Source organism: Tachypleus tridentatus, chromosome 1 (assembly GCF_004210375.1).
Source record: "Tachypleus tridentatus isolate NWPU-2018 chromosome 1, ASM421037v1, whole genome shotgun sequence".
NCBI lineage: Eukaryota > Metazoa > Arthropoda > Merostomata > Xiphosura > Limulidae > Tachypleus > Tachypleus tridentatus.
In genome coordinates, this window is record NC_134825.1 from 131,392,377 (window position 1) to 131,407,755 (window position 15,379).

Below are 15,379 nucleotides of genomic sequence, written 5' to 3' on the forward strand. Positions count from 1 at the left end.
ATTTGGGGGCTGTAATAAGCCATGGTGGGATGGGCTGACCTGTGGAATCTGCAATGTTATCCAAGGACAGACCCAATTCATCTAATTGCGCCTGGATGCGAAGGCCAAATGGAGCAATGGCAGATCATCTCTTCTGAAAAAGTACGGCCCACTGAGGAAGGAAAACACATCCCTAGGTGGGATGCTTTGGTAAGGAACAAAGTTTCAAAGAATATAGTAAAGATAGTTGCAAACGGCGAAGGTGCAGAGTAGGTTCATGAAATTCAACGTATAAGCTTTGAACTGGAGAGGTGCGGAAAGCCCCAGTGCAGAGTCAAAGTCCTTGGTGATGAATGGGGTCTAGCATCCTTAAGGCCAAGGGTCTGGCAGAGCCATAGACCATTGATCCATAGTCGAGTTTTGATCGAATAAGAGCACGATTAACCTTTAACATAGAACATCGATCTGCTCCCCAAATAGAGAGGACACGGAGAATGTTCAGTGCTCTTGTGCACTTGACCCATAGCTGCTTTAAGTGCGGTATAAAGGTTAGCTTACGGTCAAAGATAAGCCCCAAGAACCTGGTCTCAGGGACCACTGGCAGCAAAATTTCACTGATATAAAGTTCAGGATCAGGGTGAATACCCCCGTTGGCAGCAAAAGTGCATGCAAACGGTTTTAGAGAGAGAGGAATTAAAACGTTCGCCATAGTCCACTTCAGTACACGATTGAGGGCAGTTTGTAGTTGCCTCTCAATATATTTCATGTTTGACGACTGACATAAGATGTGAAAGTCGTCGACATACAGCCCATTCGCAATAGCAAGAGGGAGTTGTTCAGTGATGGCATTTATCTTTGTACCGAAAAGTGTGACACTCAAAACACAGCCCTGAGGGACTCCAAGTTCCTGTACAAAAGAACGGGAAAGTGTAAAAAGGCTTGGAGAAAGGCAGGACAATAGCCTGGTGCAGGCATCAGGAAAAACATTCTCCTGCCAGATCCGGTTAAAGACAATTAGAAGGACATCAAGAGAAGCAGGAGATAGATGGTGCAGCATGTCATAGTGTACATCATCAGGTCCAACAGATATACTGCCAGACTGATGAAGGGCCATTTTCAGTTCCACCAGTGTAAAGGGATAATTATAATCAAAGAGACAGTCAGTTCAAAAGAGTGAACGCTCTGCCCGAGTCTTGATGGCCAAGAAGGTGGAGGAACAAGCAGAAGTGCTAGATATCTAGCAAAAGCTTATACCTAGAGTATAAGCGATGCTCCAGACATCAGCCACCTCCTGACCATCAGAGAGTAAGATCGAGAGGGGGACAGAATTGTAGTGCCCACTGACCTTTCGAATCCCGTCCCATATGACCTTGGAACTGGTGGTAGAAGATATGCTAGTTGTGAACTTAATCCAAGATTCCTTCTGGCTTTGACGTCTTACCCACCAAGCATGTGACCAGACCCGTTGAACCGATGAGGTTCGAAAGTGTGGGATATCTACGAAAAGTATCCCAGGCCCGTGTTTGAGCCTTCCGTGCTAAGTGGCAAGCAGGATTCCACCACCAACAAGGATATCATGGAAAACGTGTCGAGGTTTTAGGAATACACTGAGCAGCTGCTTGTATAACACAGCCAGTTACCGCTGCCACACAGTCTTCTATTGATGGCTGATTCACGATGGCAGGATCAAGTTCTGCAAGAGCAGTGAATTGGACCAGTCTGCCTGATCCAGCTTCCACCGGGGCACGTGGGTAGGGTGACATCGACCACGGCCAGTCTCTCTCAAAATTATAAGAAAATGATCACTGCCTAGCAGATAATGGTCAACCCTCCATGAAAAATGGGAGAATAATGAAGGGGAGCAAACTGAGAGATCAATAGCTGTAAAGGACTGACTAAGTGCATGAAAATAAGCAGAAGAACCAGTATTGAAAAGAGAAAGATTGTGATCAGAGAGCATACGCTCTACAGAGCGGCCCCTCCCATCAATAACAGCTCTTCCCCAGAGGGGATGATGTCCATTAAAGTCCCCAAGGAGTAGAAAGGGAGACAGCAACTGTTCAACAAGAGCATCAAGGTCTGATTGATCATATGTCTCTCCATGGGACAGGTAGAGAGAACAAACAGTGAAAATATGACCCAAGGAAACAAGGATGGCTACGGCCTCCAAGGGTGTGTTGAGTGACAAAGATAGGGTGGGCACATGCTGATCAACCAATAGTGCCACCCCTCCATGTACTCATCCATCACACAGCCTGTCATTTCTGTGCAAAGAAAACTGCCAAATGGTGACAGTATCAGCAGGTTTTAGAAATGTTTCTTGTAAGGAAAGACACATGGGATGGTAGGAAGCAATCAGTGTTTTGGTATCATCCAGATTAGAACGTAAACTTCGACAGTTCCATTGTATCAAGGTGGCCATTTTTAATGATGGGTAGGCGAAGTGGCTGGAGAACCCTTCTGTGTATGACTACGTCTTTTTTCCTTACTGTCCTTAGTCGGAGAAGGTCTATCAACCTCCATGGATCCTGCCTTGGGTCGACTGGGCAAGTCTTTGTTATTGTAAGGGGATTCCAGTGACTGAGGACACGAACGAATGATTGTTTTGCATCTTGGGGTGGGAGAAAAAGATGTATCAGAAGAAATTCCTGTATTTAAAACTGAAGGATGTGGATCTTGAGGTTTTTTGGAATGTATGGGAGGAACAGAGATGGGTGTGGAAGTCAATTCATCAACCTTTTTAACCATGGAGGTCAAAAGGCTTTTCATTTGTTTTCAAAACGATTCTCTTGGAAGCACAGAGAGATCTGTCTGCACTCCCACTGTAGTTGTGGAATGAAGTGCAGCAGCATACGTCTGAGATGGAGTGGCAGGCAGCAATTTCCAAGCCTCAAGATAACTAATGTTATGAGTTGTTTTCAAACGCTGCACCTCTTTTTCATCCAACCATTTTGGGTAAGAACAAAAGTAGGAAGGGTGAGAACCATTGCAGTTGACGCAATGTGGGTCCATGTAACTTTCATAGGCATTGTGGTCCTTGCCACCACAACGAGCACATGTCAGGGAACCACGACATGATGTCTTTGAGTGGCCGAACCTCTGACATTGGAAACATCGAAGAGGGTTTGGAATGTATGGCCGTACCCTGCAATTAGATAACCTGCCTTGATGGTGGCAGGTGCACATAATGATGTAAATGTCAAAACGAGGGTATTTGTTGGCAGTGTAACTCCATCTTTGCGAGTGGAGATGCGCTTCACTGCAGAAACTCCTTGAGTGGAGAGACCAGCAAGAATCTCTGACTCGGGCATATTCTTCAAATCCCTCTCAACAATAACTTGTCATGATGAATTCAAGGCAGCATGAGGGGTAACCTCAATAGGTATAAATAGGTATATCCCCAATTGCCGTTGAATTCAAGAGGAGTTCACTGTGGTGGGTTGTGGATGTTTCAACTAATATGTCTCCTGATCGAAGCTTCTTTACTGACTTTGGAGAGCCAGCAAAACCCTCTAGTCCCTTCTGAATAAAAAAGAGGGATAATTGCCCTAAAGATTTTTCTGAAAGAGAATGTAATATAAGAAAATGAGGTACATGTGTTACAGATGTCGAAAATTGCTGCTCAGTGTCTTCAAGACATGGTCGCTTACCTATTGACTGTTTTTTCACTATTTTATTTAAACTTTTTGAAGGAGGATCCATAGGAAAAAAGAAAAATTTCGATACCCACTGACTCCACCCACCATGGAGCCCTACAAGGGGACGCACTGCAATGTCATGCAAAGACATGGCAGCAACGCCAGGGTTTCGCGAGTACTATACCCAAACACCAGCATCAGGCATAATGTCTACAACACCCATTGAGAACTTCCAACACTAGTACTTGGTTGACTCTAGCCCAAATGGACCAGCCGAATGACCCAAGGGGGGGCTACCCAAAGGCTGTTCGTCTACAGGAATTCAACGCCAAAGTGGTGTGTTAGGGTTGGATCCTCTCCTCCCCTTCACGGGTTGCCACGTACAGCAAACACGTGGGTGGATGTTTAGATCCCAGGGAAGGTTCTGTTCTGTCCCCTCACCATGTACAGGAATCCACACCGAGGGGACGATGCTTTGTCTGAAGACAGTAGCAACATGTGAACGTATGAGGAGGCAAAGATAAATAATCTGGAGAACTGATTTGGGGATTTACTGACATAAAAAACAACACAAATTTGTAGCCTCCCCTCCCAAAGAAATTCCTGCATATTACTGGAAATGTTATATCTCAAGATGCTTGTTTTTCTTAAAAGGTCTCTTATAATAACCATTTCAAAGTATTTTCTAAATAGTAAGTAAAATCTGTTTATGTCTGATCCAAGGTGAACTGTACAAAACACCAGTGGAGGAGTTGAAAATCCTGGTGATAGTGTATTTCAAGTAAAATCCTTTAGTAGACTTTTTTTTTTTGGTATGATGTTCCAGAGAGTCATACAATACTAAATACATTGTACATGATAACAATTTGTCATTCACAAATGCACATAGATGCTTGTTAAGTATTTTCAATTTCAAAACTTTCATATTGGTGTTTATTCTACCAGAATATTCATAAATATTCCCTTACTATAGAAAATGTTCTGGTGTATATCTATTTTCTATGAATGTGTTTTACTTTTATTATAACATTCAGCTTACTTGAGAGAAGTTTCATTACTTGAAAAAGAATCAAAACCAGCTGCAAGAATTCTCATGCAGTAGACACCCTTGAGAATCTCATCAAAATTTCAAGTTGACAATTTCAATACTGAATCTGCAGCAAAAGCATGAAACAACTCAAGCAAGAGGAGAAATGAACAGCTTGACCTGAAAGGAACTATGGGAAAGTAGCACATTTTATGAACAGTACTTAAAATAAAATGTATTTTTGTTTCTCCTTCTAAAAATTTACAGGAAGCTTGCCACCCCAAAATCATTTCAGGCCACTAATTTTTACATTGCCATCAGTTAAACAGCTGAGCTTGGAGGGCTGTGTCAGAAACAATGTGTCAATGAATCTTTTGAAAACCATCTAAAAGGTTAAAAAATGATGGATGAAATGTTAATTTTTTTAAAGCCTGATACTAACAATACCAAGCAAAGAAACTAGATTTCAGAATACATTTCAATTACCTGAATAAGCATAAACTCTGTAATTCGTCTCCACTAAAATATATCCCGGTCTATGAACATCTAAGCTGTTGTCCTTCAAGCCTGATGCAAGGTTGATTGCCAGCCTTGTGGGATGGAACCTACCTGACCTCCTCTTTAAGAAAATAAAGGTATAAAGTAAAATTTTCAAAATGAATATAGCTTTTTATAATGCATAATGAAAATCCATGTCTAGTTTTTAAATTATTATATAAACATAAATTACTGTTATATTAATCTATGACTGAGCCAAAGACATTTATACATTAATTTAAATATTTATGAATAATGCCTGTGCAAAATACAAGGTATTCCACTCTCCAGATGCAAGGTCTGATTAACAAATACCAGTATTTGATGTTTTCACACAATAAAAAGAAATTCATTTTTATCCACTTCTGTGTAATATTTAAGCATAAAAACAAATAAGGGGAAGCTCTATAATTAGGAAGTAAAGGTCACAAAAGAGTCTGACAAGAAATTCTTGTCTTGTACCATGTTTTCTTATCCACTAGCAATTTTACAACTAACTTTTATTCAGCTGTTACAATTCACAAGCCATTATTCTTTTTCACAGCTTTTTCAATGTCACTGTTAGAAGGTAAATAAATCATTTTTATTAGATAGCTTCATCAATGTTGTAAAAAGGGGTGTAATGATTTATTCTCTGTATAACCCATTTACTTTGGCTTTACATAAAACTTGAGTTAATATTTAGGTAGTATGAATATCTCAAGCATGTTTGTATGAACAAGAATTACTTGTGGACATTTCCTAAGTAATGTTTTAATCTCCATGATGGGGATTTATTCATGTAGAGTGGCTCTAGGCTCTAAACGGCTATCCTTGCACACCTACACTTGAGGAAAGTACAAATTTTAAACAGACCTTCTATTTCCAAAAAATAATCAACTACTCTCTTTAAATTTCTAAAAGTTCCTGTCCAAACAAACTTGCTGGGAAATACAAAATAAATAATGTGCCAATCATTTTATCTACTATATCATTTATTGTATTCATTTTATTAGCTTATAAATTTTTAATGAAATTGGTATAAATGTTACCTATTCACTTTAAGTTAGTAAAGGATCAATTTGTTTCACTTGTAAGAAGCAGCTCTTAAGAATACTGTATATAACATAAATATGTACAACTGCCACAGCCTAATATCTTCTCGCTTGTTTTGGTCAGAGGAGTTGTTTCTTGGAACATAAAGCAGTGACCTTGATTACAGCTGAGAAATGGGAATTCATTCATCTGATCTATGTGGAACAGAGACCTGTGGATGTATATACAACTTAAGATAGAGAGTTTGGTGCACCCAAAAGCACACTACATTAAGAGTGAGTCTCGTGTTTAAGATTCATACAGAGATATAAGAATGTCGAAGCTATAACCACCAGAGACCTAATGTTTTAAAAATTAAAATAAATTAACAAAATATGCTTAAACCAAGCAGACTGATCAAGTCAATAACAGTTTAGGTAACATTTTTTAAACATTTTATAGTTTACTTTTTATAATTCTAGTAAACTATTTTATAGAACATATAATATATGTTCTATAATATAAGAATTGTGACATTCATTCTCTAGGTCTCTTCCTTCTCTAAATTATTTACCACACCTCTTCAAAGTACAGAATATAGTGTAAGTTACTCATTATGAAATAGATATTACTAAAGCAAGGCCTATTTTTGTAGCCTTTAATCTTATTTGTTTACAGAGACAAATTACAATACTGTGCAAAAGAATTAGGACAATAGAATATTTTGTCATTATTTTCATTCTACAGGGCTAATTCTTTCACACCATTATAGAATGTAAATTTCAACACTATGGTAATAGTTAATGGATCCCTGTTGATAACTGAATGAGCTAGGGTGAAAATACTTATTTTTTAGAATTCCCATATACTTTTACCAAGGGCATGTCATAAGAATTTGGCATAAATAAACAGACTGATAAAACTTAAGGTCTAAAATTACTGTCATGGTCCACCATGAAGTGTCTTAACTATATAGGAAGAAGTTAGCATATGGCACCAGTATATGCTAAAAGAAATCTTTAACACCACTCCACAAATAAACATTAAAAACAAACAAAAAACAGCATTTAACACTATACATTTCATTGTCATGCCATAGCCCAAAAAACATAATAAATATTGTCAGTTAAACAGAGAGTTTGCATAAAACCTTTATGAGATGCTGATTGGACTCTCCAATAAAATGCTGCAGATTCCAAATGCTGTGAAGTCATCCTAAATCATAAGACCAAGACTGGGAAGTTTGAAAACAAGAAAGAAAGAAGCAAAACACCTAAACTCAACGATACTGATGTTAATTATCTTTGTTCATACCGCCACAGGGACACAAGGAAAATTGACAATGATTTCAAGCATGAGACAAACAACCACATTCCAAATGAAACAAAAGCATCCAGATCTACAGTATCAAAAAGACTCAATGAGAATGGAATATTTGGTTGTACAGCAGTTAAAGACCTATACTTTGATCTCCAAATATTATTAAGAGATCAAAATTTTCTAAGAAATACAAAATTGGACTGTTGATAATTGGGAAAAGATGTTATGAATGGATGACTCCGTGTTTGAAATATTTGGTTCAAAGTGCAGATTTTACATCTAGTTGATTGGTTGATTTGGTGTTTTATGGCACAAAGCAGCTATGCTATCTGCACCAAACATCTGGTAAAAAATTAAAATTAAAGTAAATTCAGTAAAATTCTTGAAAAAAAATTAAGGTAAAACAAAAACAAATGTAAAAAACATAAACAGCATGAAACCAATGTTTACATCTAGTCTACGTTAAGAGAAAAACTAAATTAAAACAAGTTGTTAAGGACTTTCTGCAGCATAATTGTAATTATCATAACTTGTCAGAAAGAGTAACAGGTAAGTACAAAAACCAGCATCAGTCACCTAAAGTTGGCCTTTCCAGTCCTGGTTCTGAGTTATTTGACATTATGGGCATTTTTAAAAGGTAAAATAACAAAAGTTTTAAAAGACTTGTAGCAAAATTTCAATAATAACTACATAGGATGACTATCGAGTTGTTCAAACAGCAGCATTAATCATCTGAAGTTAACCTTTCCAGTCCTAGTTTCTAGTTATTTAATGTTACGGCCATTTTCTAATTTCAAATCGACCTACACGAACTGTGATTCATAAAAGGGAATCACATTAAAAAACATCTAATGTATAAAATAAAAAAATTAAATGGCATTAAAAAGAATAATGGCCTTTAAAACACTAAAAAACATTTCCAAGGTGGACAGTGTTACCATAACCCATAACACTGTCTAACGTTATGGACAAACCTTGGGATAGAACATGTATAAAATGATGCTGTCGTTGAGAGTCGTAATGATGGCAAGAAAGCAAAATGTAGTTTATTGTGACCTGAGTGTTACACAAACTACACATTGGTGCATTGGTTCCAGATAAAGGAAAATGATGAATTAAAAAACTGCGACCAATGTGTAGTCTAATTAGAACAACTTCTCTTTCCAATCCTTATGGAAGCAAGATGGCCAAAGTCCAATATAGGGTTTTATTTGCAAAAGCTTGCTTTCACGTTGCTCACTCCAAGTCAAATGCCAGCTGGCACGGAGCCAAGCCTTAAATGCAGGACCATAGTCCATGTATGGAACAGGCACAACGATGACAGTGCCAGAGCATATATATTTAGCTGCAATGTCAGTGAGCTCGTTCCCATGAATACCAACATGGCCTGGTATCCAGAAAAAATGGATAGAAGTAGATGTTAAAGATAAATGGTCCAGTCTGTTTTGAATATTGGACAGAACAGGGTGTGAACTAACGTGAAGTGATTCCAAGGCCAGTAGAGAACTAAGTGAGTCAGCAAAATAGTGCAGTTTGAGTACTGCTTAGCTTCAATATGATCCAGGGCAAGAGAAATGGCGTACAGTTCAGCAGTGAATGCAAAAGCCATAGAGGGGATTCTGCGCACAACCACCGAACCACAATAAACCATGGTAGAGCCCATATAGTAAAAACAATTGCAAATAGCAGAGGTGCAAAGAAGGTTCATGAGACTATGTATAAGCTCTGAACTGGGAAATGCAGAAAACCCCAGTGCAGAGCTGAAGTCCTTGATGATGAATAATGTCCAGCATCTATAAGCCCTAGGTTCTGCCAGGGCCATTGACGAGTGATCCACAGTCAAGTTTTGATCAAATAAGAGCACGATATATCATTAGAATAGAAAATCGATCCACTCTCCAAAAGATGGAAGAAAGGACACGGAGAATGTTCAGTGTTCTTGTACTTTGACCTGTAGCTCCCCCGATGTGTAGTATAAAGGTTAGCTTACTGTCAAAGATAAGCCCCAAGAAATTTGTTTCGAGGACCACAGGAAGCACAACTTCACCGATACAGAGTTCAGAATCAGGGTGAATACCCCTTTGGCTGCAAAAGTGCATGCAAACGATTTTTGAGAAAGAAGTTAAAGCTGTTTGCTGTGGTCCACTTCAGTAAACGATTGAGGGAAGGCTGTAGCTGCCACTCAATATACCTCATGTTCGACAACTGACATAAGATATGAATGTTACTGACATAGAGCCCATCTGCAACACTGAGAGTGAGTTGTTCAATGATGGTATTAATCTTTATACTGAAAAGTTACACTCAAAACACAGTCCTGAGGGACTCCAAGTTCCTGTACAAAAGAATGGGAAAGTGTCGCACCCAAACGAGCTTGGAATCTCTTGTCCTTTAATCCAAGATTCCTTCTGGCTTTGATGTCTTATCTACTGAGCATTGGTACGGGCCTGCTAGAAAGGGATGCAGTTCAAGAGTGTGGAATATCTATGGAAAGTATCCCAGGGTCGTTTTTGAGCCTTCCGTGCCATGTGGCAGGCAGGATTCCACCACAGACAAGGTTATCATGTAAAACATGTTGAGGTTTTGGGAATACACTGAGCAGCTGCTTGCATAATACAGTTAGGTACTGCTGCCATACAGTCATCTATTGATGGCAGGATCTAGTTCTGCGAGAGCAGTGAAAAAGGGCCAGTTTGAGTGATCCAGCTTCCACCGGGGCATATGGGTCAGGTGGCAATGACTACGGCCAGTGTCTCTCAAAATTACAAAGAAATGATCACTGCCTTGTGGATTATTGTCAACCCTCCATGAAAAAGGAGAGAATAGTGAAGAGGAGGAAATTGAGAGATCAACATTAGTAAAAGGCTAACTAGATGCAGAAAATAAGTAGAACAACCAATATTGAAAAGAGAAAGGTTGTGATCAGAGAATATATGCTCTACAGAGCAACCCCTCCTATCAATATCAGCACTTCCTCAGAGGGGATGATGTCCATTAAAGTCCCACAGGATTAAAAACGGAGACAGCATCTGTTCAATAAGAGCATCAAGGTCTGATTGATCACACATCTCTCCAGGTGACAGGTAGAGAGAACAAACAGTGTGGTATGACCCAAGGAAACACGGATGGCTACGGCCTCCAAGGGTGTGTCAAGTGGCAAAGACAGGGTGAACACATGCTGATCAACCAACAGTGCCACCCCTCCATGCACTTGTCCATCACACAGACTGTCATTTCTGTACAAAGAAAACCACCAAAAGGTGACTGTATCAGCAGGTTTCAGAAATGTTTCCTTTTAAGAAAGACATTCAGTGTTTCGATGTCATCCAGATTAGAATGTAAACCTCAACAGCTCCATTGTATCAAGATGGCCATTTTTATTTGTGTGTAGATGAATTGGGTGGAGAACCCTTCTGTTTACAACTACATCTTTTTTCAAGGGAGGTCTATCGACCTCCATGGATCCTACTCTGGGTTGATTAGGCAGGTCTTTGCTGTTGGAAGAGGATTCCAGTGAATGAGGACATGTACAAATGATTGTTTTCCAGCTTGGGGTGGGAGAAGATGAATCCAAGAAAATGCCTGTACCTAGAACCAAAGGAAGTGGATCTTGGGATTTGTTGGAATGTATGTAAGGGACAAAGATGGGTGTTGAAGTTCATTCATCAACTTTTTTAACCATGGAGGTCAAAAGACTTTTCATTTGTTTAGAGAACGATTCTTTTGGAGGCATAGAGAGGTCTGTCTGTACCCCCACTATAGTAGTGGAATAAAGTGCAGTAGCATATGTCCGAGATGAAGTGGTTCGAGCTTCAGGATAAGTAATCTTATGAATGGTAGTGAAACATTGCACCTCTTTTCCTTCCAACCATTTAGGGCAAGAATGAAAGTAGGACAAGTGAGAGCCACTGAAATTGATGCAATGAGAGTCCATTTCACACTGATAGGCATAATGGTCCTTGCCACTGCAACGAGCAAACGTTAAGAAACCACAACATGACGCCTTCAAGTAACCGAACCACTGACACTGGAAACATCAGAGGGGGTTTGGAATGTATGGCCGTACCCTGCAATTAAGATAGCCTACCTTGATCATGACAAGTGGATGTGGTGATGTTAATGTCAGAATGAGGTCATTGGTCGGCATTGTAATTTTATCTTTGCGAGTGGAGATATGCCTCACTGCAGAAATGCCTTGAGTGGAGAAACCAGCAAGAATCTCTGACTTGGGGATGTTTTTCAAATCCTTCTCAACAATAACTCCTTGTGATGAATTCAAAGTAGCATGAGGTGTAACCTCAATACGTATATCCCCAATTGCCTTTCAATGTAAGAGGAGCTCACTGTGTTCAGATGTGAATGTTTCCACCAATATGTCACCAGATCAAGCTTCTTTACTGACTTTGGAGAGCCAACAAGTCCCTCTAGTCCCTTCTGAAAGAAAAAGGGAGACATTTGCCCTAAGGGTTTGTCTGAAAGAGAATGTAAGATAAGAAAATGAAGTACAATAGGTGTTACAGATGTTTAAGATTGCTGCTCAGAATCTTCAAGATGTGGTAGTTTACTTATAAAACTGTTTTTTCACTATTTTATTTAAGTTTTTACTTGGGGAATCTAATACAAAAAATGGAAATTTCGGAGCCCACTGACCCAACCCACCATGGAGACCTACAAGGGGATGCACAACAATGTCAAGCAAGAACACTGCAGCAATGCCATGGTTTCATGAGCACTATACCCAAACACCAGCATCAGATATAATGTCCACAACACCTGTTGAGAACATCCAACACTGGTATTTGGTTGACCCTAGCCCAAGTGGACCAGCCGACTGACCCAAGGGAAGCCACCCCAAGGCTGCCCGTCTACAGGAATTCAAGGCCAAAGTGGTGTGTTGGAATTGGACCCCTCAATCACCAGGATCCTTAACTACCTTTCATGGATCACCATGCACGGCAAACACGTGGGTGAATGTTTAGATCCTAGAGGAGGTAAACTGAAAGAACAGAACCTTCCTTGGGAGGTCCCCTTACCACTTACAGAAATCCACAATAAGGGGTTTACATCTAGTGTAAATAAGGTGAAAGATACTTACCTCAAGGCATAACACCTTCCATGAAGTATGGGTGAGACAGTGTGATGATTTATGGATGTTTCTCTGCTAAGGCAACAAGAGATATTTGCCAAACAGATAGAATAATGGACCAGCACAAGTACTGCCAAATACTGATCTGTCATGGTATACCCAGTAGTTTGCACATTATTGAGAAAGGTTTCTACTATCCAGAAAATAACGACCCTAAACATTCATCCAACCTACGCAGAAATTACTTAGCTAAGAAAGGTGTTGTTGGACTCATTCAAATAATGCAAAGGTCCACAGAGCCCCAGTCTATACTTGCTGAGCAGTTCTAGGATCAAAAACTTGACAAACCAAAAGCTACTTCCAAATAAACTTTTTGAGAGTGTAATAGAGAAATATGGAGTAAATTCACAAATAACACTTTGATTAAATATGTTACAACAATACCTTAAAGACTGTTTGCAGTTATTAAAGCAAAAGGGGAGCACACAAAATATTAATTGATAGCTGAACTCAAGTACTTACACAGAGCTTCTCTTGCACTAAACATGAAGATAAATAAAATTTTTATGTTTTACCTGTGATTTACCTTCACTGTTCTTTTTGTAGTAGTCTGAGATTTAATTTTTGACTTTGTACTAACACTTTTACACAGCATTGGAGAAAATCTGAGTCACTTGCCACACCCATATGTCACATTCTCTTTATTTTTCACAAACTGCCAATAATTCTCTTTGGTACATTCTACATCATTTATAACCAACAGAAAGGTGGAGTTTAATCTAACAAATGACAAACTATTTTTAGTGAAGAGTATTTTCAATTTCATGTCTACTATAAAAATTTATCTTTTGGTGTTCAAATTGTGAATCTATGGGGATTAATTTAAACTACTTTTGTCTTGTTAGAAAGCCAGTTAAATTACAATAGTTATAGGACATTGTTTGTTGTAAGTGTTACTTTTCTGTGTTCTTTGGTGGATTATTTAAGTAAGTAGAAGTTATTTAGTGTAATGGTGCCATCATTATGGACAAAAAATAAGCTTACATTCATCTACAACTGACAGATTAGTTAAGGTAATGAAAAATAAAAATTCTTCACCAGGTATGCTTGCAAGCAGCTCATATATCACACCATTCAATGTAATAATATGAGATTTGCACTTGCTGAGTGTTTGTTAAGCACAAAGTTGCATGATAAGCTATTTGTGTTTTGATCATCATGAGTAAAGAAACCCAATTTCTAGTGTTGTAAGTCTAGAGACATACTGCTGTGCTACTGGGAAGTCTTGTTGAGTGATTTTCAACTTGTATTGCAGGAATATTAGTTAAACATAGTTCAAATGGCAATAAAACAGTAAAGTTGTATACAAACAGATGTACACTGTTAGGAGCCTTAAGCTATTTAGAATAAACAATTGTAGTTTTCTGTTACAAAATGTAGTCATTCTAGAAAGGAAAAAAAAAAAGAGTAATAGTAATAGTAAAGAGTAAAAGATTTATAGTAATTTAGATTATATGGTGGTTAAAAGTTCAGGCAAATGAACTGAATTTGTGTAAAGTAGAGAAAATAAATGGTAATATGCAGCAAAATTTTACTGAAAAAAGTTTGATATTCATTTAGAAAATTAAAGAGATTATGGAAATGAAATTCAGAAATTTTCAGATGACAAAAAGTAGTTTTAATCTCAACTTGAAAATCACTGCACTCTGAACACTCTGACTCCATACATTCATGGCAAATTCTTTAGCAAAAATATTCAATTACAAAATCTGATTTTCTATATGTACAAAATTTTTAATATTTACTGAAAGCCTGTCAGATTTTGTAAAGATGCAAAAGTTATAGTACAGAAATTCTGGTGGTTACTTTGTGGTGACAGGGTCAGTCACACTGACTGATCCCCATATGGAAAGAGTTAATGCTTTCAGAAGGCTAACCAACCAACAACTAAAACTACAGATGTTTACAAGTCAGAATATGAAATTTAAGTAGCATATCTTCTTGAAATGCTGACATACAAATGAATTGACACCATCACTAACGTTGCTCCCATTTTGTCATAATTTGAATGAATTTATCTAAACCATGTATCTTTCTCATATAGATGTGTTTATAACTAATAATAACAGGAAGAGAATTTTTGCCCTAAAAGAATCTGCTGAGAGTTCTTTTTTTTTCTCTTGCAGTTGTAGACAGTTTGCTTCAGATGGTTTATGTGTGATCATTATTGATAAGTTACTTATTTGTATCTAAATTACAAAAGCCAGTTACATTTAGTTTGGGGGCTTTCTACTCTAGTGTCTAACATATGTTTTGTGTTCCAAAATTTATAAGTGAAAATTCTAATTGTAATTTGAAGGACTAACTTAATTGAAAAAAACTGAAGTCTATTCTCAGCTATGATCAGTGATGATGAGAAAACCCATTAAAAAGAAAAATATATATGTAAAGATGGCTGGTTTGGGTTGAGAAAATTTTTATGTAGAGGAGTGAAACCAGCCATTTTTACACACATTTATCTCAGCTATGGTTTGCACAAACACAGATCACATACTTTGTTTGTAGCATTTATAACCTCTTGCTAATTGCCATCCATTATGTTTATTATTTTCAACAGAAATATTAGTGCTAAAGAAAGGACTAAACACAAAAATGAAACCATAAGTTTACATAAAACAGATATAAAAAAGTTAACAATTGACTCTTTAAAGAGTAGAACAGACGAAAATGGAAATTATTCATCAAAAGAAGAAAAAATATTGTTCATTTCATAGTTTT

At 38.0% G+C, this 15,379-nt stretch overlaps 1 protein-coding gene across 3 annotated transcripts in view; it reads right to left on the reverse strand.

Annotated features, from left to right (window-relative positions):
* Window positions 1-15,379, reverse strand: part of mrn (general transcription factor IIH subunit 4 marionette) — a 134,342-nt gene that overhangs the window by 49,609 nt on the left and 69,354 nt on the right. For all 3 annotated transcript variants that reach the window (XR_013013186.1, XM_076452439.1, XM_076452431.1), the window contains one exon: window positions 5,131-5,263. Coding sequence is in view for 2 of the 3 variants with exons in the window: in XM_076452439.1 (XP_076308554.1) it covers window positions 5,131-5,263 (133 nt within the window). In the remaining variant the exon portion in view is untranslated. The remainder of the gene's footprint in view (window positions 1-5,130; window positions 5,264-15,379) is intronic.